This window comes from Gopherus flavomarginatus, chromosome 9 (genome assembly GCF_025201925.1).
Source record: "Gopherus flavomarginatus isolate rGopFla2 chromosome 9, rGopFla2.mat.asm, whole genome shotgun sequence".
NCBI lineage: Eukaryota > Metazoa > Chordata > Testudines > Testudinidae > Gopherus > Gopherus flavomarginatus.
This window is the reverse complement of record NC_066625.1, coordinates 16,264,827-16,288,734: the sequence shown is the minus strand read 5'-3', so window position 1 is coordinate 16,288,734 and position 23,908 is coordinate 16,264,827. Positions and strand designations below refer to the sequence as shown.

Sequence of the window (23,908 nt, the reverse complement as noted above, 5' to 3'; positions counted from 1 at the left end):
TGAATACAGGTGAGCAAAGCAGTGCATGAAAGAATCAGAAATAAGTCTTGAACGTATGATTAAAATCTTGCTCTTCGGATTGTCAACCCCTCTCAGCTTGCTAGTTTCCTTCCTTTAAGATTGAGTATTTGCAGTGTACTAGGCTTCTGTGGTCTGAAAGGTCTAGTAACTTACAACAAAACAAAAACTCCTTTCCCTTAAAGCTGTGCATTTTCACTCGTAAGGGGTAAGTCAGCTCTTGTTTAATTTACCTACTGTAGAGTGTGTGTAAAATGAAAATTCAACACAAATGCTCCTCACTAAAAACAAAACATTCAGTTCATGTAGGTGCCTCAGGTATCCTGAAAATATTTGCAGGTGTGTGGTTAATAGTAATTTGATCAAAATATAATCCAGTGGTTTAATAGTTTAGTCTAATAAATTGTTTACTCTGAAAGGATATTATTCTGCACTGTTGCCTTTAGTGATTGGCTGTTCCTTCCAATCCTCTCCCTCTCTGGCTTTTCACCTCAGCTTCACTCTTCAGCTGCCCCTCTGACCCCTTTCCCCTCTCTCCCTTCCATTTGGCTGACCCCCCACACATACAAAAATTGTGGAACTAACATGTTCCCATCATATTGTTCACTCTGCTTCTGTGGTTCTATCCCTTACCCCCACTCTGTGTGTTTAAGACCATACTGGGTCAGATCAAAGGTCCATCTAGCCCAGTATCCTGTCTTCCGACATTGGCCATTGCCAGGTGCCCCAGGGGGAATGAACAGAACAGGTAAACATCAAGTAATCCATCCCATTGCCCGTTCCCAGATTCTGGCAGAGGCTAGGGACACCATCTCTGTCCGTCCTGGCTAGTAGCCATTGGTGGACCTATCCTCCATGAACTTTAGTTCTTTTTTGAACCCTGTTTATAGTCTTGGCCTTCACAACATCCTCTGGCAAGGAGTTCCACTGGTTGATTGTGCGTTGTATGAAAAGTTCATGGAGGATAGGCTCATTAATGGCTATTAGCCAGGATGGTCAGGGATGCAACCCCATGCTCTGGATGTCCCTAAACCTCTGATTACCAGATCCTGGGATTGTATGGAAAGGGATGGATCCCTTGTTTATTCCCTCTGAAGTACCTGGCATTGGCCACTGTTGGAAGACAGAATAATGGGCTAGATGGACCTTTGATCTAATCCAGTATGGCCGTTTTTATGTAGGGACTGGCTGCTACTCTGTGTTTGTATCGCACCTAGTACAATGGGACTCTGTTCTTGGTTGGTCTTTAGGGACTATCTCAACAGTAAATTACAGCTTCAAAAGGCCCAGTTCAACAGATGGGCTGCAATCTTGCAACCCTTACTTGTGGAATTAATCCTATTGCTGGATCCCATTTCATGGTTTAACTAGTCTGCTCTGAACCATGTGAAAAGTTTGAATTGGTGTAGTACTCCTAGTACCATCATAGTTAAGGTAGGGTTGATGGGCCAAATTTTGCCCTGCTGTAAGTGGGTACAATACATGAGCCAATGTTGCCATTATACACTTTTGATATTTGCATTTTGTGTCTTGGAATCTATTGTGATTTGGGAGCTTTCTGCCTCTAAAGCTAATCACTCTAACACTAGACTTTTCAGCATTAGTAACTGCTTTTCCCATTCTCCCCAGGACTGCTGTGTAAGCCATGCTGGAATGTGGTACCTTAAAGGGACAGTACAGTCTTGACAACAGTGGTGTGCTTTTCATTCCATTATCTCCAGAACAGAGGAGGAATACTGCAGTGGGCATAAACAGAATAATGCCTTTGCTTCAGGGAGCAAGGGGCAGAATCTGACCTATTTGTGGCCACATGGGCACTGCAAAAAGACGGTTAGTGATGTCAGCATTCACGCACTCGTTTGCATGGCCGCCTAAACGCAAGGAGCATCGAGGAAGAAAATGTGGGACCTTATCTGCAATCTGATGAATTTGGAATTCCTAATGTATTTTGCTTCTCATTATTTCATTCTAATAAAATAAAAACACATACTGACACAGACATGATGGAAAATCATGGTCTAATATTTTATTTTGTAATTAATGCCAATAAATGGTAAGTCTTTTGTTTACAAACATCCAACTTTTATTATATGCCTAGGTCATGCTGTAGTCTGTGTGTTAAAGCACTCCCTCTTCCCACTTAAACAAACAGACCTATTAATGCTCATGAACGTTTTATATGCACCTGGGTTTGTGGAGAAAAATCCATCTGTCTTAAATGTACTAATTATACATAGCAAAAACAGTCTCATCAATTGTTTACATGAAACAAGTTGTTTTCAAAAGTAATTATATATAAAGCAGATGTAGTGTATTCTACTTTATTTTTTTTTTGCATAACTAGATGCAGGTAGAGCAAGGTAAGTAACCTTATGCACTCTCTGAAAGGTGTCCAACTGTAGTTATCACACTTGGTGATGTAAAAACCTATATTTTATGTAACTTTTTCAAATAAAATTGTATCTGGAAGATCGACTGTGGCATCAGCCTCTGACCCCCATGTGTTTGTCTGAACAGATAGAAGCAATGTAATCTTTTATGGACTAGGGAAAGTTAACAGAGAATGACTTAGCTTATCTCTACCCTCCTACCCCCCACTTCCTCAGCTAAGTACTACATATGGTTACAAATCACTTTATTCATTATGGTAGCATCTAGAGGCTTCCCTGAGTAGGAGATGGGGACTCTCTTGTACAAGGCACTGTTGAAAGTAAATAGTATTTTGCCACAAGGATTTTATTATCTAAGACTTAAGTTTAAGAGCAGGTGCAAGAATTGGAAAGGGGACATGGGAACTAACTCATCAATGAGTGGTGTATTTTTTACCATTTCTTGTTTACTCTTCACTTTGCTTGGGCTGAAGATAAGATTTGAGCATGTAGCTGTAGTTCTAGCTTTTCTGGTGAAAACAACTGATAATCATAAGTGAGGTTCTGAGGTAAAGTGGGTTGTTTGACTGAAATAAGTAAGTTTGTTCTAGCAATTAAACCAAATAGGATTAGTTTGGTTAGTTGGCTAAATAATTTACTGCATTTACATAGCATCTCTATCTTCCTATGGATAATATCCTACTGCCCTAATTTTTGAATAACAAACTCAACATAAACCTCATGTGAGTAAATTAGAAAGTATCTTTCATTAGCAGCACAGGAAGATGCTATTTTATGTCCAAAGAGCAAACTAGCTTCCAACTGATTATTGCCTCTGAAGTCACATGTATTTTTCTGAATGCTTAAGGTGATTGCTTGTTTGAGCACAATCAGTATAGCTACAATGACAATTCCTGTAACTGTATCCATAAAGTTTCTCAAATGTAGCAGCATTCATGAATAATTAGTATTTATATATGTTGCACCTTTTCCAACTATTCCCACTTCAGAATTAAGCTGTAACAAAATATTTTCAAGCATCAGTTACCCAAAAAACAGTCATTTTTGCCTTCCCACTCTGTTGTCTCAGCTTTGAATTTGATTCATGGTGAACTTGTCTTCACCTGTACTGTTAGCAGCCTGTATGTTTTATGGTGCTGTATAGAACAGGCAAGTATTTGAAAGTTAGATGCATACTTTTGAGGAACTGGGAGGTTGAGTGACTTCCCCTTTTAACCAAAAAAACAAACAAACAAAAAACCACTTCTCCAGTGACAGCAGATGCTTTGATGGTGCAATAGTTCTGTACCACTGATAATTTTGTTGTATATATGAAAGGTGGTTATAGCTATGTCTGATAACTGGCTTAGAAAAGGGAGGACTGCAGACAGCAAACACCTGGTGTATACCAAGCTCTTCATTAAACCCTGAGCCATTTGATTGCTCCTAGTAGTTGCCCAGCTATTGATTGACAGACATGATTGACAAATCAGATACTGAAGTTACTAAGCACGTACAGTACAAAATGAGGCTGAAGTGGCAGGAATGCTGGTCAGCCTTTTTCCTCCTTCCCAACCTGCCTAACACTGATTCAGTATTGAAATTTCTCTCATTCCTAGCTCAGCCTGTGCTTCCATCACCCAGTTGTTAAATTTTCAAACAAGCTCCTTTGTGCTTTTGCCAATGTTGCCCTTCAGTTGGGAGGAGCTTTCTTGTACATGTCTGCAAGACTGTTATCCTCTCAAAACCCTCCCTTCTGTGATGCCTATAGACCGCATAGTGGCTGGCTACTGATTCTACAACATATCATACTGACCACTAGTGCCCCATTGTTTCCTTATACTCTGTCTCAATCCAGTTGTCGTTGGTCTTAGGTTATGTCTACACTACAGCCAGGATCGATGCTCTGAAATAGCTCCACCAGAGGTTGATTTAGCAGGTCTAGTGAAGACCCACCGAATTGACAGCAGATCACTCTCCAGTCAACCCCTGTACTCTACCCAGACAAGAAGAGTAAGGTAAGGTGACACAGTAACTTGACCTAAGGTACATCGACACCAGCTATGTTATTCACATAGCTGGAGTTGTGTAGCATAGGTCGACTTACCACAGTAGTATAGACATAGCCTAGATTTTAGGCTATGAACTCTTTGGGCTAGGGCTTTTCTTTGTTCCATTTATATACACCTAGCCCAGTAGAGGCCTGATCTGAGTAGGGTTCCTATTCCCAGGCACTACAGTAACACAAATAAGTGGTGAACCACTTGTGGCAGCAGGTTCCATCTGCTTCTAGAGTCCTCCAGACTGAAAGTGGGGAACAAGGTGCCAACATTACTGCCTGCACTAGATACTCTTGCTACGTTATGAGCAGAGAAACAGACAACCATTCCTAAGGGTACAGGGAAGCCAAGCAACATACAAGTTATAAAGGGAGCTGGTGCCAGACGAACAGGTACAGGGAAGCAACTCTCTCACCTACAGGGGACTGGAACAGGGAAGAAGAAAAGGAGAGATTAGTCTGCCTCGTCCTCCCCACTTAAGTCTTTAATTTATTTCCCTAATTTAGTTTTTTCATCTAAGCAAGGGTGGTATAGGCCAGCAAGTCTGTGAAATGCCTGCTGGGAGTGGGAAGTGAATCTATATATAAATGAAGATGCCATCCACGCTTACTTTAAGAACTCCTCCTTTGCATTAGTGGTAGTTTCACACATTTGGACAAAATTAGTAGCACACACACCCAGTAACTTTAGCTGCAGGGATTTATTTGCCTTTCAGTGTTCATAATTTAGAATTTTGTTTAAATATTTATTTTAGTACACAATTGCTTACAGTGTAAGTGTCTAACCTGTACAACTGAATTCTGTCTTACTGAAGGACAAGTATAAAATAATTGGAGACTAACTTACATTGTACATGAGGCAGACAATTTATAATAGCAGCAGCAACTTAACTACAACTGTAAAGTTTCTTTTATCATCATGTGCCAACAGTTTGATTTATCTAGGCAACTCAAGTAGACAGATTATCCATAGCAAACATTGAACAATCAACACTTTAAAGAGTTAAGCTGCATAGCTACTCTTGTAAAGTTATCAGATCACCTTTTAGTGCTGGTTATCTGGCTTCCATTCCTTCTTGGGTTCTCAGCCTTTACCAGTCTCCTGCCTTTCTTCCTCCCATTTGGTGCAGTGGTCCTCTATATTCTGCATTTTCATTAGCTGAAGTTGGTCCTGCAATCTTTATTTTATTGGGAAGGAGGGATGGAAAGAGGAGGAAGGAGCAAAGAGGGTTTTAATTATATCTTGGTCCCATCTCCTACATGTTGTAATCTGGTTCTTAAAGAGGTGTTTTGGGGTGGGTTTTGTTTTGTTTTTACTGCTGATGCTAAATAGGTTTACACAAACTTGAACTCAGAGGGTGTAAAGTGATGTAAGTTTATCAGACGGTGGTGTTCTTGTCTGGTCTCCTTTAAAACACTTGGAGTAGGGGGCTTTATAGACTAAAGGAAGCCATTTCTCCATGGCAAAGCTACCACAAATTGTAATGTTCCATCTTATCACATGACAAAAATGCACTTTTAGGAGTACTACTAAGGAACAGTAGATCAATGACAATATACATAGTTCACAGTATCTTGCTTTAAAACAGAGTGCCCTAAACATTGAACTATCTCAAATATTCATACCTTTATATTAAAAATGGATTAGGTGTAAAGATGTTTATGCAAAGCGGAAAGAGTTTAGTGCATATGAAAACCTGGTGCTGGCTTAAATTAAGCCTAATACAGGCTGCTGTGCCAGTTTCCGCTCATCTTTGCCAGGGCCCATCCATTTAGACTGATTACTAATTTCAGTCTGAAGCAGAGGTTTCCCACAGGTGGATTTTAGTACACAAAAATAGACACAAGGCTAAGACTGAACAAAACCTTTTTGGTTTGTGAGTAAGGAAAAAAATTTACTCCAAATTTCCCACAGTGGAAAAAGTGTAATACAATCATTTCTCCTTAGGTCTACAGCTTCTGTAGCCCACTGGGCATAGTGAGCTAGATTGTCAATTGCTGCTGTGGAGAGGATAAACATAGTATGCAAAAATTAAGCCAAATTTTCTACTTTTAAGACTGCCAACAACTACCACTGAACAATAACTTTTACTGTGTGGTAGGAGTCATTGCGTGCACAGAGAATACAACTGACTAATGGGTTGATCATATCATACATATTTACAAGTAAAGTGAACATACATTCAAGTTGAAGGGAGTACACATGTGACAGCAAGATACGTACAAACACCAGAGGGACCCTTAATGTTTCCCTTCTGGACTAATACAGAACTTTTCAGTGGGAAAACTGGTCATCAGCATAGTTAATGCGAACCAGTGTTAGGGCTGAGAAGAGAAACGCTTATATTTTGTTCTATGTTCATCTATTTCTTGCTTTGTTTTTCTGATACAACTAAAAATTTCCTTAAAGAGAGCTTTATATTCAGGTATAGTATTTATGAGTGAGCCAGTTAGTTCAACATTTCCATACTCTTGTTCAGTAGCTGAACGGTCAGACTGGATGTTCCCCACACTAGAGTCTTTGGAATACTGTTTTGATGTTTGTACAGCCTTATGTTTCAAAGAATCTTCGTCCATGTGACACTTCTTCAGAAGTTCCTCATACTTAACCTTCAGAGCATTATACTGAGCGTCCACTTCATTAAGCAAGGAGATGCCTCGCTGCTTTACAGCTTCAGCTCTTCTAATACAGGTTTCTTCATGGCCCTTTAGAAGGTCTCCTCCTGCAGCACTGCTTAGGAAGGTCTCACTGCTACTTCTTTTTAGGGCCTTTTTATCAAGCTGGGGGACAGTCAAGGATGCATCCTCTGAAGGACTTTGACTAATTTCCCTTTCTAAAGACTCTTTAAATGAAATAAAAAATGATTCTGGAACTAGATTCTCCATGCTGTTGACAAATGTGTTTTCAGACTGAAACATCTGCCGCATTTCAGCAACTTCTAATTCAAGCTCTTCTGCCCGAGCCCTGTATAAGTCTTTATCAACCAGCCTCTGTTCAAGGTCACAGTTCTCCTTTACCATAAGTTGATATTCCTCTTCCATTGTCACTCTTTTCTCCTTTTCCAGGTTAAGTTGGGCTTGTAATACAGACAAAGCCTTTTTTAAGTTCTCGTTTTCTTCTTCTATGGGACTCAGCTGACTATCCATTGAAGTAATTTTTTCTGCAAAAATATGATCATAAACAAAATACCTGCAGAAACAAAAAAAGTGTCAACTTAGATTTCCTATGACTTTTAGGCTGCCTCTTCTGGATAATACAGAGATTGAATTTAAACTCGCTGTTGAAAAAAACTGGTTTCCAAACAGAACCAGGTTGGTCATTAAGGTGTTTATTTGTACAAAGTTACAATGCCTCAATCAAACGGAATGCTTTTCTACAGGCCTTTAGTAAATTCAGTACCCAGTGATACATGGTTCCCAGTTCAGGTGGTATGGCAGCTGCTGCTTAATTGCAATAACAAATTGTAGATATAAAATCTACTGTACATGCAGACCTCTAACCAGAATTCGAGATTTTCTAGAGTATTTCTTTGAGGCTACAAGATATAGTTTTTCTACAGGACATTCCTAGTGCTGGGAGAAGATAGACTGCATGATAATCCAATACATTTTCCCCATTTAACTTGTACAATTCTCATAATGAAATGGATCTGCAAACAAGATATCCATACCCTGCAGTTTAAAAGTCTCAGCATTTCCACTATAAAACCTTAATGAATGCCCAGAATGGTTATAAAATCCACTGTCAGAAATCTGACAAAGTTTCATACAAGCATGTTTTGTAATTCTAATTTTAAAAAATCACCTCGAGTACGCATTATAGAAGTGTCAATATTAAAGCTTAAATTTAAGTTTGGCATGCTTGTATCTTAAAAACATGCATTCAATTTATTGAACATAATGTAGATCATCATTTTTAAACAAATTAGGAATTTCAATATTTAACTCTGGATAGCAGATTTTATAAGTGCGTATAACTGAAAAGACAGTTTTACTGTGCACGATGGTACATACGGTATGGTTCTTTGTATCAGCTCTTGACTCATGTTGTTCTGTTCTTAAGTTATCCATATTAGTAGCCTAGGTAGCTCACTAGAGTATAGAAGTTAAGAGGCCAAGGCTAAATTTCAGTTTTTATCCCATACTATGACATACAATATATTGCAGTAACTAGGCCTACCAGATCAAGTTTTAAGATTCAATTGCGCCTCTTAATTCTGAGCTCTGACTTCTGCTGGTCTAAAATCAGCCCCTTCAAATGTTAATTTTCTGCGCAATGTTTGCTTTATCAATGTTGCATGATTATTTGTTCCAAATTAGTCTTATTCCATGTCTGTTGACAACTATTCTGCTTGGGGAATAAGGAAGAAAACAGAAGGAAATCCCAGAGGTAGTATTCTAGGGAGCTGTCAGAAAAAGTAGCAGAGAGAGAGTAGGGAAGGCTACAAAGTGTTTACACTAACATTCTCTGTATGATTACATGATGAGACAGTAGGCTTGTGAAGACTGCTTTGGTCTTAACTCATTTGTCTGGAGTGACACTGACCAATTTTCTAGAAATGCACATCTGATTTCTCTGCTCTGCTGCAAACAAATGGATGAAAGATTTAAAAAAAATCTGCTTGCACAATAAAATTACATAACTGAGTTAGTGTCTTACTTGCGAAGGTCATACAGCTCCTTCAAACATGAGAAGCTGTGCACTGATCGTGGCTGCTCAGATCTCTCATGGTTCATACGGCCTCGTCCAGTTTTCTTCAATTCCTCCACTTGTCTCTGAAGGTCATCTATATGGGTTTGCAGACTTTCAATAGTCTCTGTCAGGCTGAAGTTCATGAACATATAAAGCTGTTAAAGCCAGTCATGTTAAGTCAAGGGCATGACCAATAGCATGAGCTCAGTCATGATCCACTCATTTTGTGTTTCTTCCTCTGGAAACTGCTCCACAGTTACCAGTGACAGACAGACAACCACATACTCAATCCAAAAGCCCAGTGATTAGACAGCTGGATAACCAGCCACCCAAAAATGCATAAACTAATGCAGTCAGACTAGTATTCCATTCCAATTCCTTATAAAAAAAAAAAGTTGCTCCACAAAACTTTAGTTACCTTAATATCTTTTGTTGTGACACTCTACTATCGGCAACTAGTTTTTGATTAGCATCTTCCAGTTCTCTTGCTGTAACATCCAGCTGTTCATAAACCTTTGCATGCTGATCATTCATCTGACGTAAGAGCTCCACTTGCTTTGTAAGGTACTATAAGATAATTTGCAGTTATCATCTTTACACTGCTAAAAATGTTTAATCCTACTTAAAGGAAATTTTAACTTTAAATTCTTAAATCAGGATTTTCAGTTTGTTTCCCATAAATGTCAAGAATAATACAATGTACATTAGTTTTGATTGCAGAACTTTGGAAAGACATTGTACCCTTAAACAGCGATTGCAGAACTGTGGAAAGACTTTGTACCCTTAAATAGCTCTGGGAGTGTTTTCCACAAACTGGAGCCCACTAGCACTTTTAAATCTCAGAGTAAATAGCAAGACACCATGCCACATGCAGTTTCCTTAAATTAGAATAGGGATGATTTAAATTACAACTTCCAGTTTGTAATTATGCAACTTACCAGCTGCAACACTGGGGTTGTACTTTGCATGGGCAAACCCTATCAAATCAGAATAAAATTCTCAGTTTATGAAGCTGCCCTAAGTTTAAGGATTTTAGTTTAGTCTTAAAACTGTAAACTGATGATATTTGGGTTACTATTTATCAGGAAGTACAAATTAGAACAAATTTTAATTACCCACAACGGGCATTCTAGTTTATATAATCCCAGTCAAAGGTCTCCTGCATTTTTAATTCTGTATGAAATGTTCTCACTGTAATCCTCTTTATTCAAGAAACTTAGCAGGTTGTTTATTTTGTAGTGGTGAAACTGCTTTTAGAAAGCCTAGGATAAAGATTTCCTACGCAAGAGTAATAAACCATCTTTAAATCCCTTGGTATTAGAAAGACTTCAGGCTTTCCCACAGCTGAACATGTCTATATGGATTTTACTACACACAAATACTTCAAAGTTCCAGGTATCCTGCATACAAATATGCACTAAGTCATTCCTGGACCAGAAATACCACAGACTTGTAGGACTGGAAGGGACCTCAGGAGGTCATCTAGTTCAATCCCCTGCACTCACAGCAGGGCTAAGTATTATCTAGACCATCCCTGACAGGTGTTTGCCTAACCTGCTCTTAAAAATCTCCAGTGATGGAGATTCCACAACCTCCCTAAGCAATTTTTTCCAGCGCTTAACTACCCAACAGGAAGTTTTTCCTAATGTCCAATCTAAACGGCCCTTACATAAGAACGGCCCTACTGGGTCAGACCAAAGGCCCAGTATCCTGTCTTCTAACAGTGGCCAGTGCCAGGTGCCCCAGAGGGACTGACCAGAACAGGTAATCATCCAGTGATCCATCCCCTGTCGCTCATTCCCAGCTTCCTGCAAACAGAGGCTAGGGACACCATTCCTGCCCATCCTGGCTAATAGCCATTGATGGACCTATCCTCAATGAATTTATCTACTGGTAATTCTTTTTTTAACCCTGTTATGGTCTTGGACATCACAACATCCTCTGGCAAAGAAGAATTAACCAAGATGCACACACGTATATTGTGTTATACTTGTTTTCAAAACTGCAACAGTCTCATACACGCTCTTTAATTCCTGAATGCTCTTTAGAGTTCAACAGGTTGACTGTGCATTATGTGAAGAAATACTTCCTTTTGTTTTAAACCTGCTGCCTATTAATTTCATTTGGTGAACCCTAGTTATTGTGTTATGAGTGGTAGTAAACAACACTTTCTTATCTACTTTCTCTACACCAGTCATGATTTTATAGACCTCAATCATATCTCCCCTTAGCTGTCTCTTTTCCTTGCTGCAATTTAAGCCCATTGCTTCTTGTCCTATCCTCAGAGACTAAAAAAAATTTTTTTCTCCCTCCTTGTAACACCTTTTATGTACTTGAAAAGTGTTATATCCTGTCTCAGTCTTCTTCTCCAGACTAAACAAACCCAATTTTTCAATCTTCCCTCATAGGTCATGTTTTCTAGATCTTCAATCGTTTTTGTTGCTCTTTTCTGGACTTTCTCCAATTTGTCCACATCGTTCCTGAAATGTGGCACCCAGAACCGGACACAATACTCCAGTTAAGGCCTAATCAGCACAGAGCAGAGTGGAAGAATTACTTCTTCTGTCTTGCTTACATTACTCTGGCTAATACATGCCAGAATGATGTTTGCTTTTTTTGCTACACGGGCTCATTTAGCTTGTGATCCATTATGACCCCCACATCCCTTTCTGCAGTACTCCATCCTAGGCAGTCATTTCCCATTTTGTATACGTGCAACTGATTGTTCCTTCTTAAGTAGAGTACTTTGCATTTGTTCTTATTGAATTTCATCTTATTTACTTCAGACCATTTCTCCAGATCATTTTGAATTTTAATCCTGTCCTCTAAAGCACTTGCAACCTTTCCTGCTTGGTATCATCCACAAAGATTATAAGTGTACTCTCTATGCCATATTGAACAGAACCAGACTCAGAACTGATCCCTGTAAGACCACACTTGATAATCCCTTCCAGTTTGACTGTGAACCATTGATAACTACTCTCTGGACCAGTTTTCCAACCAGTGAGGTGCTCCCACCTTAAAGTAGCTCCATCTAGGTTGTATTTGCCTAATTTGTTTATGAGAAGATCATGCAGCACAGTATCAAAAGCCTTACTAAAGTCAAGATATACCCTATCTACCAGGCTTGTTACACTGTCAAAGAAAGTCATTAAGTTGGTTTGACATGATTTGTTCTTGCCAAATCCATGTTGAATGTTACTTATCACCTTATTTTCTAGGTGTTTGCAAATTGATTGCTTAGTTATTTGCTCAATGATCTTTAGAATAAGTTTAAAATCAAGTTCACATTATCATGAACTAGTTTGTCCTAAAGAAGTTGAACATAGAATATTTCTTGAAGTATTAGATTCTAAATTTAACTACATTTTACACAGTTGGATGCTAAATGTTCAAAATCATCCACATGAAGTTGTCTGAAAGATTTCTAGATTAGGAGCAATTACTCTTGTGAGTGACCTAATTATGTAATCAAAGCTTCTAATATTCTACTTAGCCTTTTACTGCATTAAAAGGTTGATGGTTTTACATTTTAGGTAATTTAAGAAGCGATTACAAGTTAATCTAGGCTATGCACTGCTACAAACAAACTACTAAAAGATTAATCGGATAGCTGTTGGTTAGATCTTTTTGCAACCCACGGGCACGTGACACAGGATTCACACAAGAATAGCATGTGGATTAACCAACAGAATCTCAGTGTGACCCATTTCAGATTAACTTTCCCTGTCTGCTAGTCTCAAATAAATTGGAAACATTCATGGTTTCTTCAACAGGGAAGGGTGACTGAGCATATAGATATAAAGATTAAAGTTCTGAATTTAGGTGCTTTAATGCGTAATGAAGAACCCACTGAACGGTAGCCTATGCCGACAGGCTATACTTTGTTCCTTTTGGAACAAAAGGAACATGGGGGAGAAAGAGTAGATTACTCCCTTTCTCAAGAAACTACACTTCATCTCACCTTGCATGCCTGATGTCAGCATAACTTGAAAATATCATGCAGGAGATGAGAGCAGAAACCCCAAATGCAAACAACAGAGTTTGTACTGGCTTTCCCGATCTTTCAGAAATTCACACTAGCATCTACATCAATTGCAAGGGAAACAGGAAAACTTAATATGTAGCTGTAAGTGATACACTGCCAAGCAGGCTTACACTCCACTGGATCATTATGAAAAAGAGAGCTGTAATGTCCCACATTTGGATTTACAAGAGATGCTAAGATTCATGAACAGTCTTAGTTAGTTTTTCTGGCATTGGTTTTAATCTGCTATTGCACCATTTATTACATCCATCATGATTAGTTACTAGCATACGTGTGAGTGCAAAGGTCAGATATAATTATCAGAGACTAAATACCTAATGAAGTCAAGTGTTTAAAACTTTAGTTTTAACCTTCAGAATAAGATTATGAAGAGTTCTACATGTTTCAATTCCCTTAGCCCTTCCTATGCAGCAAAGACAAGGAAGTTGTCTTTTGAAATGAAACCTACACAAGTTGTATTATGCACAATACTAACTGACTGTAATAAAGATCTGGTTAAATCAGTTTGTTTTTTTTTAAATAAGCTCTCAAGAAATATACACAAATAAACAGACGCAACAAGTCTGTTTAGATAGCTACTCTCAAGTAACTTGTGCAGGACAGATTCTTTCAGTTTATTTTTTTGGCAAGATTATAGCATTTCCTTGCCCTCTCTTCCTAAAATGAGTGCTTTACAAGGTGATGGACATAAGAATGGCCATATACTGGGTCAGACCAATGGTCCACCAGAATTGTCTCTGATGGTGGCCAGCGCCATATGCTTCAGAGGAAATGAACACAATTGGGCAATTTCAAGTGATCCATCCCCCAGCTTCTGGCAGCTGGAGGTTTAGGGACACCTGGAGCCTGAGATTGCATCCCTGAGCATCTTGGCTAGTAGCCTCTGACAGATAAATTCATGGAGGATAGGTCTAATTATTTTTTTAACCCAGTGATACTTATTGCCACAAGTTGATTGTGTGTTGATTGTGAAGAAGTACTCCTTTTGTTTGTTTTTAAACTTGCTGCCTATTAATTTAATTGGGTAATTCCTGCTAGTTCAGAGGTTCTCAAACTGGGAGGCACGGAATGTATTCAGGAGGGAGTTGAGAATCTTCTGGCAGGAAAAAAAAGAAAAACTTACTGCACGTTTTACCCACAGCAATGAGTAACTAGCAAAGCTGATTCCTCCAGACATATCAGATAGCACTGTGCATTTGACTCTAGATGGCACCGTGCATTTTGACAGATATGTTAAACTTGCTTAGCATTATACAAAGTCGTTGCCATCTGCATGTTAATCTGTTTGCTACGATGCAGCGTGCACATTTATTTATAAGCATGGACTACAATCAGTTTCGCTTTTGCTCTTATTACAATGGATCATTGGCTCATTCATGCAGCAGAAAAAAAAACTCGTGAAAAATAAAGCACCAAAAAATGATTCAAGTGAAGCACTGCTGCTGCATATATAGGTATATGTACTTGTGTGGCTGGGGACAGTGGGGGAGAAGAGGGCATAAACTACTACATACACGAAGAAGGGGGAGCGTGATCAAATAAGTTTGAGAACTACTGCGCTAGTCCTTGTGCTATGTGACGGGGTAAACACCATAAAACTCTCTTTCTCCATATCATTCATGATGGTATAGACCTCTATCATATCCCCCTTAGTCATCTCTTTTCTAAAATAAGGAGTTCCATTCTTCTTAATCTCTCCTCATATAGAAGCTGTTCCATACCTCCCCCCTGACCCCATTTTCATTGCCCTTCCTTGCATCTTAATGTACATCAGACTGGGAGACCTAATAGTTTGTGTAGTTACTCTAAGAGTTTACATACTTCAGACCTTAAGGATCAATCTTATTTCTGAGCCATTTAGACTCGGGACACATTTCAAGGGCTCTGCATAAATAAATGCAGATAGGTTGGGTTTGTTTGTGGTTGGTAGCTTTAACTCCAGCATTGTTTTGCTTTATTGATGTCCTCTATATTACAGAATGAGCTGGATATAGAGACTAGATCTACCACGATTTAATGAGAAAAAATGTCAAGTAAGCTGTGTGAGGTATGTCAAAAAATCAGCAATACAAAGGTATCCTTAGAAGAGGGCACTTTTTGTCTATACTGTGCACCTATTAGCTGTTTGTTTGTTTTTTTAAGAAAATTCATACAACGTGAGACACCTGCAAACATCCTAGAATTTAAAATGCCATGTTACCACCAACACACCATTATGTGCTTTTATATGCAACCTAATACAAATGTTGGATTAAAGCTGTAGTGATTGCCATTATTGTACTGAAATATCATTTCAACATTCTCTAAATCGTAGGCAGATATATACACTTTACTTTAAATTGATTACTGTTTTAATACTACTTGCATCATGTGGACTATTCAGTTATGTAAAGTCTTCTTAAGTACCAATCAGTTAATTTAACAGTTAATTTCATTAATTGAAAGTTTAAAATTAATATCAGTGGATGACTGAAATGCTGAAAACACTATAAATAGAATAGGTTCTTTGCAGTTGACTTTAATACTAAAAGATATAGCATGCAAAAATATCACTGCTCTCTATTGTGTAGCCTTTTGTGTACAGCATGATAACATTGTAAGTTTAACAAATGTTGTGTGTGTATGAAGGTATTTGTGGAAACAGCTAGTCATACTATTTCAAATAATGCAGGCTTTTCAAAAACCTACAGAGATTTCTTCTACATGTATTTTCTGGATTTGTTAAGTAAAGTAATCCACCTACATCATGTATTTATATAGAGAAACCCTTGTTTTAAACTATATAAACTAGCTGTTTCAGAAATTGATACTAACACAATGGGTACTTGTCATTATAGTTAAATTTAGTGAAGATACAAAGATTCTACTAAGGAGAGGAAACTGTGTGTCTATGCATGTTATCAAGCTCTAGAAATTTTAGAATCAGAATAAAATTAACTGCAAGAGGCATTCAGAGTGTTTTCTTGGAAGATGAAGTTTTGAAGGAGTCATAATACCACATCAAAATCAAGTTTCATGGTATCCAAATGATTTCAATGTCCACACTACAAGATTATCAAACTCTGCAATAGAACTCACCCATACGGCTTAAAATTTACCTCTATCTCTTGTAGTTGCTCTTGATTGGTTGCATACATGTGCTGCAAAGATTCTTCCAGTTCTGTGTTACGATCCAATAATGTCTTCCCAAGTTCAGCAGCAAGATGCAGGTCTAAATAAATAAATAATCTGCCTGTAAAATTTAAGACCCAGTTTGTGCAATCTGACCATTACTATATTATTTCAATTACATTCTCAGAGTTACGGTAGTTATAACTGTGTCCAAGTACAAGCTATTATGCTACAATACAACTTCTTTGGGATTGAGGCTAATTCTCCATTTCCCCCCCTCATTCACTCCATCCTTTTTAGTCTCCTCTCTACCACATTAATTTTACTTTCCTCACCTGATCAGTCTTTGCCTTCTGTCATTCCCCATCTACATCTGCCTAATCATGTTGTCCCCTATGCAGATAAGAATGAATGGGAATGATGCTCCTGACATGGTAGGCAGAGAGCAGAAACACACGAGTCCCAGTAGTGCACTGCAAAGTGGCTCTTAGCTAATTGAGGGATCTAGGGTAACCGCTAAACCCATTCTGAGAGGGCAGTAAAAAGCAAGAAAGCCTGTTAAGTACTGGTTAGGCCAGGCCTGGAATAATATTTGATATCCCCTTGCTCCTCCAACCACCTCCAAAAGGCAACCCAGCCCATGCAGCACCATTAGACAATCAGCTGAAGATTTTCAAACAAACACTTTTTCTGATGAAATAGGAAGTTAGATAATGTGCTCAGATATATATTGTGTGTCTCTCAACTTATAAACAGCACCAGACAATGGTTAGTTTCCTTTTCTCAAAGAGATTCTAAATGCTATTTGTTCTCTTAAAGATATTTGAAACTCAGCCTAATCCTCCTTAGCAACCTCCGGAGTTCCTATGAATATTGCAGTTTGTTTGTTTGTTTTGTTTTTAAAGAACATGGAATCTACATATACAGAGACTATATCTAAACTTGGATGCCCTCCTTTAACTATAGCCTGGATTAGTAAATTCCAAGTTTATGAAAGAATGATATGCAATAAGTAGCATGTTATTAGTCCTTATGTTGCATGCATCTCACACTGTGTGACAATGGAGATCAATAATCTAGGTTATTGCTAGAGTAGTAACCCTCCTAAACATGTCATTATATTTCATATAAAAGAGAAGTGCAGAATCCAATAGTTACATTGCAATTCCTTATACAAAGTTCGTAATTTTCCACCACTTTCACATCACTTGGACCATGACCAGATTGTTGAATACATGTAAGCTGGCAATACAATCTTGTTAGGTTTTAGATATATGGAACTATCATCATAAATGTCTAAGTGCCAGAATACAAGGAAGGACAAGCCAAGGAGAATTTAGAATTTATTCCACCAAGATTTAAAAGCATGTATAATATATGAATGGTACAAATAATAGGTTGGAATATGAACTCCCAATATTTCTTTAGGCTGGAAGTTCAAATGCCCTTGTTTTTATCTTGTTTAATTTTAGTTTGATAGCTTATCTCTATCCAGTTGCTGTAATAGAATAAAATTCTGTTAAAAATTGATTTAGGCAGCCTTCACTTAGACAGCGTATGCAAATTATCATTACATTATGATGCATAAGCCAAAGAACTTCCCAAAGAAATATCCACAGAAACTTGAGATCTTCCAACAGGGTGTTCGGAGAGATATTAAAGTGCTTTAGCAGATCAAATAATCCATGAATTATATATTCGTTATTTGTAACAAAGTTGTTCTCAAAGGTATTATTTCCTACTTTGAGGATAGCAAATAAAAAATATTCCTTGCAATCTGATTCTTAAAACAAAGGCCACTGATCAATGCTTTGAGGAGGAGGTTGGACTAGATGACTTCCTGAGGTCCTTTCCAACCCTGATAGTCTATGATTCTCTGAAAGAGTAGGGCAAGATCTGCACAAGTAAGTACATTTAAACACCACACCCAGTGACTACTAACAGCAGCAAGTCAGAGGCCATATCCACAGTAGGAGGGAAAAAATGTATTAAATACACACTAACATGCCCATGTTTAGAAGTTTAATGCATCCAAGCTAAACTTTTTTCCTACTGTATACAAGGGCCCAAGACTCCATCGTACTATAGTAGTGGTTAGTCCCATATCTTGCAAGTTAACGGCTAGTTGTAGAAAAGCAGTGCCAGAGAACATGGCATCCAAACATTGTACTGGGATTCTGATACTCCAGCAAGTTTATGTAAATTGTATACATCAAAATATACCATACAATTTAACTGAATAGTGAGGAAATAAACAAGGCATTAATTGATGTACATAAGAAAACAGAAATAAAGTTGTTCTCTGGTGTCAGTCAGAAATAGCCCCTTTTATTTTTCCACATTTCTCTCTTTGGCGTAACTGCTGCAGTCTAACTTCAGTGAGTCTATAATCCTCCATATAATGTTATACAAATATAATCCTATTTTACAAGTTCTAAACCAACACAACACACTAGCCTTGGGTAACCAGCAGCTATGTAATCATTAAAGCCATTCAACTATTTGTAGCAACTTTTTCCGTTACCTCAAATAATGCAGTGTTCCAACTTTTACTTTGTCATTACATAAGGTTCTATGCTTTAAATAAGGCACAGAATAAGATTCTGTTAAACAAAGAATGTGTATAACTCTTAGAATTACTCAGAACACCCAAAGTTAAACATTTTGTCCCAGATCCTCAAAGGTATTTAGCTCCTAACTTTCATTAATTTCAGTGGCAGTTAGGAGCCTAAATATCTTTGTGGATCTGGGCTTGTCTCCTGGATTTGTGTTATGGCTCTAAGCATACTTTACAAAAAGTGTATCTAGAAGTGCAGTTAGAAGAAATTAAACTATGCATATAAACATGAAGTTACATATGCATGAATGTCAGTACATATTGTTATTATTTACCCAGCACTTCAAACATATAAAGTGGTATGCAAGTATTCCTGTCTATATGGAGCACCTAAGTATATGCTGCAGATTTAAAGGTACTCTGTTAGTTTGACACAAGATGCACAGAAACATTGACATTTTCTTATAGGAAATATTCACCATTCATCACAGAGAATCTGTTGGCTTTCTCATGATAGGCAGGAAAACAGGTGGAAAAGCCCAAGAAAATCTGTGTAGAAAAACCCAAACAAACAAACCCCATTGTTTAAAAACAGGCAAAGAAGTGAGAGATTTTGGTCTGTACTAAAACTCCAGTGTATTCTTAAGCATTGCAGAAAGGATCTACTTTCTAATGAAACAATTTTCAGCAAGGTTGAGCACCCATAAACCCCAGTGAAATCAATGGGAGCTACTGGTGTATAACACCTTTTTGGGGAAAAATAATCAGTCCTATTAGCATACGTGTTAAAGAGTATTAGCTTTTTTAATTTACTCAACTGATCCTGCAGACTAAGTATGCTGATGTCCAGGGGAGTTTGGCCAGTGAAAGGACTACTCAGCCAAGTAAGTTCATTAAGTGTGTGCATAACCAAGAAAAATAAGTAATCAGCTATAGCAATTAGATGTCCAGATGAATAAGGAAACAAAGCACTGTGAATTCTGTCTTTAAAAGGTTCAGTACAATATAGTTGCTGTCCCTCTGCACTCAATTTCTTAACTGTGATCTCAGGTACTGTAAATTTATGCCAATGTGTTAATGAAATCCCAACAGATGTGTGGGGAAGGTCACTTTTCACTATGAGGCTAAAGTTATTGTGAGCCACGGTCATCTGTTCTTACTTAAATAATGCAAATTAAAGTCAGCCACTTTACGAGTTACTCCTCTAGGTAAAATAATGTGAATAAGATTTTAGTAGCTCTATCTCTGCCCCTCATCATGTTTAATTATGTCTGGAATTTCCACACTAAAGTGAGACTTAGAAGTTGTTCTTGCTATTGCATTAAATATTTCTCACTTTACACTTGAGTACAAACCATGCTGACACCATTACTATAATTGGGGGGAAGTCAAGATTCCTCTTCCCCCCTCTCCTCAATGTTTTAATAGTCTACATAAGAGGACTTTGTACAGCAAAATGATATTTTCAACAACAGAAGAGACTACTAAGCATTCCTAGTTCACCATCAGATCTTTGCTTTTAAGCAAGCTTTAGAATTGTCACTGTGGAATGTACATGGTCTCCTTCATTCCAGATTGTAATCTATTCAATCCTTTGCTAGTTTTTGAACAGCAGCATTATGATCACTTTCCTTATATGAGAGAAGCCTTTTCAGAAAGTCAATACACTGCAACAAAATACAGTCCTAGGAAAGCAGGGAATTGCTCCTCCCATTCTCGAATATTTCAAACATGAAAATTCACTTCAAGCAACATTATGCTTTAACAAGAAGTCTGACTGGATATTAAATTCTCAATTTTTAAAAAGGTGGAAGTTTCAGGAGTTTATTGATCATAATACAATAAAAGTTTTGGTCTGAAGTTTGACCTACTTTGAATTTGGGATTTTCAAATCCTTAAAGTTAAATTTTAACTACTCAACTGCTAGGGGAGTCAGGGTTTTTAGTTAATTTTAAGAGATCCTCAAAAACATCCCGATCTCTCTCAGCACAACAGCAGCATCCAATATTATTCCCAGAGCTGTGCTAATTTTCATTATGCTAATACACAGATCTCTTGACATAATGAGTGCTATAAAAATCATTTGCAGATAAAAATATCATTTAGCTTCAGTTCTACTCAATAGACAAAAAGTCAATATTTGCCAGATTTTAAAGTGATGGGAAATATTTTCAAACTTCCTAAGAGTATTGCAAACAATAGAGCATTTTTAAAAAGCAGTATGAGGAAAAAATCCTTTTACAGGAAGTTTGCCTCCTGCTTTGTGATTTTTTTACTATTATCTTTTTTTGGCAAGGCTAATAATCACTTACACTTAGGGCATTTTCTAATGAGAGAATCTGTATATAAGTCTATTCAATATATGAGAATTCCCTAACCATCACTGAAATGCACTAACTTGTGAGGTGGAACTTACAAGCACAACACAAAATAACAGTTTGATACAAGAAATAATAATAATAATAAAAAAGGTTAATCCACTTATTTTCCATTCAGATCAGACCAAAGGAACATCATTATAAGGCAGAAGTGAATCACAGTACACTTCATGAGGCAGCTTAGGGGATTCACACAGCTATGTTTGGCTTTGAATAGTGACAGCTTTACAGTGAATTGGAAAAAAAGGTCTAAATCATTAGATAATAATTTTAGCTCATTCACTAGTTTTTCTAGGCAACAGCAATCTATTTAAGGTTATGTGATCATGTTAAAGTTACAATCTAAGAAAACTATTGTTTTTGAGTGTGAAGCACTCAGAAATAGCTATTCAACAGTTAGTAAAGTCGGTCAAAACATACAAAATTCTGGACTTATTCTGACCTTAGAGAGATGGAATTTTTATTGTTAGCTGCTTGACGTTAGTATGAAAACAGTGTGTGTGTGGGGGGGGTTCTACTTTTATTCTTTATAGCATCTATCAGCCCCCGTCATGGATCAGGACCCCACTGTGCTTGGCACTGTGCCAACAGAACAAAAGGACTGCCCCTACTCCAAGGAGTTTATATGAGGAAGAGCATAGAGAAATAAAGTTGTAATTAAATCTAGTTTTGAGGAAGTCACTTCTCTCAATCTTCCAGTTCTGAGCTGGCCATTTAAGAATGTACATAGGATTTTAAAAATAAGTCTAAATACCAATTTTAAACATTGTTAAATCCAAAGAAAGTTATTCTACATTCATTCCAATTAATGCCTACAAGAAGTTAAGAAAACTGATAGTGTCATACATTCAGTCCACTACTGTGCCTCAGTGCCTATTTATCAGCTTTATAACATACTTAGCGAACTACTGATGAAAAAGCACTATAAGTACATACTTATTATTAAGATAAGCAAATTTATACTGGAATTATTCAATGAACAGTCACAGTAAATTGTAAACAGGACGTGTGTAAAGAGGAGCTGAGAGCAGTAACTGACCATCTATCCATAATAAAGATATTCCAGTATTTACAATGTGACAGGTTTCAGAGGTGTAGCCCTGATAGTCTGTATCAGCAAAAACAACAAGGAGTCCTCGTGGCACCTTAGAAACCAACAAATTTATTTGGGCATAAGCTTTTTGATGAAGTGGGTTATAGCCCAGGAAAGCTTATGCCCAAATAAAATTGTTAGTCTCTAAAGTGCCACAAGGACTCACCCTAGCATTTACAATGTAATCAATTGCAAGCCCTTTAATTATAGGTAGGCGGGAGGCGGTGACAGGGTGTGGAAACCCCTAAATATTATTTACAGCTACTCTGTTTTAAGCAAGCACTGCAGCTAAAGCAAAAGCTCTCTCTTTACCGAGTTGCTTTATGTAGGAGGTACAGCATTACACAGAGTGGCACAGTCGAACCCCTAAAAAGCGAACGAAGTTAAGGGAAGAACCAGTTCTTAAGCCAGGTACACAAGCCACTCTTTAAATGCAGCGGGTTTGTTTTGCAGAAGTCCGTATTCCTACCCAGTCACACACGGCCCAGAAGCCATGACTGCGAAGGTGTCACGATACCACCGCGCTTTACAGTACTTTGCTATTCCTGGTTAGCCTCCCGTTAAACCCCTGGTGCCCTAAGAAGCTGCACAACGGCAAACGCCCTGCAGCTTCAATTGTTAGAGAAGAGAGCCCTCTCCCTCCTCCTGTGCGCCCCCAGCCGTCTCCCATTTCCTCCCTCTCCAAGAGAGCCCCCTCCCCTAATACCCCCAGCCTCTCGGGGCCAACTGTTCCCTTCTGTCCCCCGCCGCCTCCCTCGTCCTTTTCCTCCCCTCCCGCCCTGTCCGCCCGGGCGCTCCCACCCCTCCTGGCCGCTTTTTGTTCCATCCCTCCCCAGGTCCACGTTTCCCTTTTGCCCTCCTCTCCCCCCCATTCTTCCCCCCTTCATAGAGACCCCCCCGCTCTCATAGCGAGCCCCCCTCGGGACTTACCTGCCCCCCTCGACGTACCTGTCCTTCCCCCGCCCCCCATCTCCATCCCCTGAAGGAGCCGCCGCCGGAGAAGGCTCCTTCAGCGCCTTGGTCAGCGGCAGCCAGTCCCCTGCGCCCGGAGGGGCGAGCCCCCATCAGACGGGCATCCTCCACGCGGAGCCCCGGCCCGGCTGCTCACCTTGCTGCAGGTCCTGCTGATCGTACCAGGGCTCATCATCGCGGATCTCGAACTCCTCCACCAGGCTGTCGGCCAACATCGCGGCCCCCGCCGCGGCTGCACCGACGGGCGGACTAGGCAGCGGCGCCGGCACCCGTAGGCTCCTCGCGCTCGCAGCCAACCGAACGGCGGCGTAGGGCGAGCCGGGGATCGCTCAGCTCCTTTAAAGCCGCGGCCGGACTTTGCCGAGCGCTTCCGGACTTTGCCGAGTCTCCCCCTCTCCCGGCGGGGCCCGACACCGCAGCCGGCAGCAACGTGGCATCTGCAACCGCCTTCTTACTACCAGGGGAACGATTATTCAAAACGGGCACTCTGACCCGTCCGGCGGATAACCAATCGCATGCCGTCACCCAGGGATCGACCGGAACACCGACCAATCACGCGCAGACAGCCTCCACTCAGCCAATGGAGTGGGGGAGAAGGTGGGTCTGGGAG

At 39.0% G+C, this 23,908-nt stretch overlaps 2 protein-coding genes across 3 annotated transcripts in view; one reads left to right on the top strand and one right to left on the bottom strand.

Moving 5' to 3' along the window:
• Positions 1-2,493, top strand: part of POLR3E (RNA polymerase III subunit E) — a 38,757-nt gene extending 36,264 nt beyond the window's left edge. For both annotated transcript variants that reach the window (XM_050966721.1, XM_050966722.1), the window contains one exon: positions 1,648-2,493. In XM_050966721.1, the coding sequence (XP_050822678.1) occupies positions 1,648-1,704 (57 nt within the window). In that variant the 3' untranslated portion in view covers positions 1,705-2,493. The remainder of the gene's footprint in view (positions 1-1,647) is intronic.
• A 21-nt stretch (positions 2,494-2,514) lies between these two features.
• CDR2 (cerebellar degeneration related protein 2) lies at positions 2,515-23,707 on the bottom strand. Its single transcript, XM_050966747.1, has 5 exons — positions 23,435-23,707; positions 16,286-16,398; positions 9,558-9,706; positions 9,107-9,271; positions 2,515-7,636 (listed from the first exon to the last, which is right to left on the bottom strand). The coding sequence occupies exons 1-5, from the start codon at positions 23,511-23,513 to the stop codon at positions 6,766-6,768; spliced, it is 1,377 nt and encodes a 458-aa protein (XP_050822704.1). The 5' UTR covers positions 23,514-23,707; the 3' UTR covers positions 2,515-6,765.
• Between the last annotated feature and the right edge of the window lie 201 nt (positions 23,708-23,908).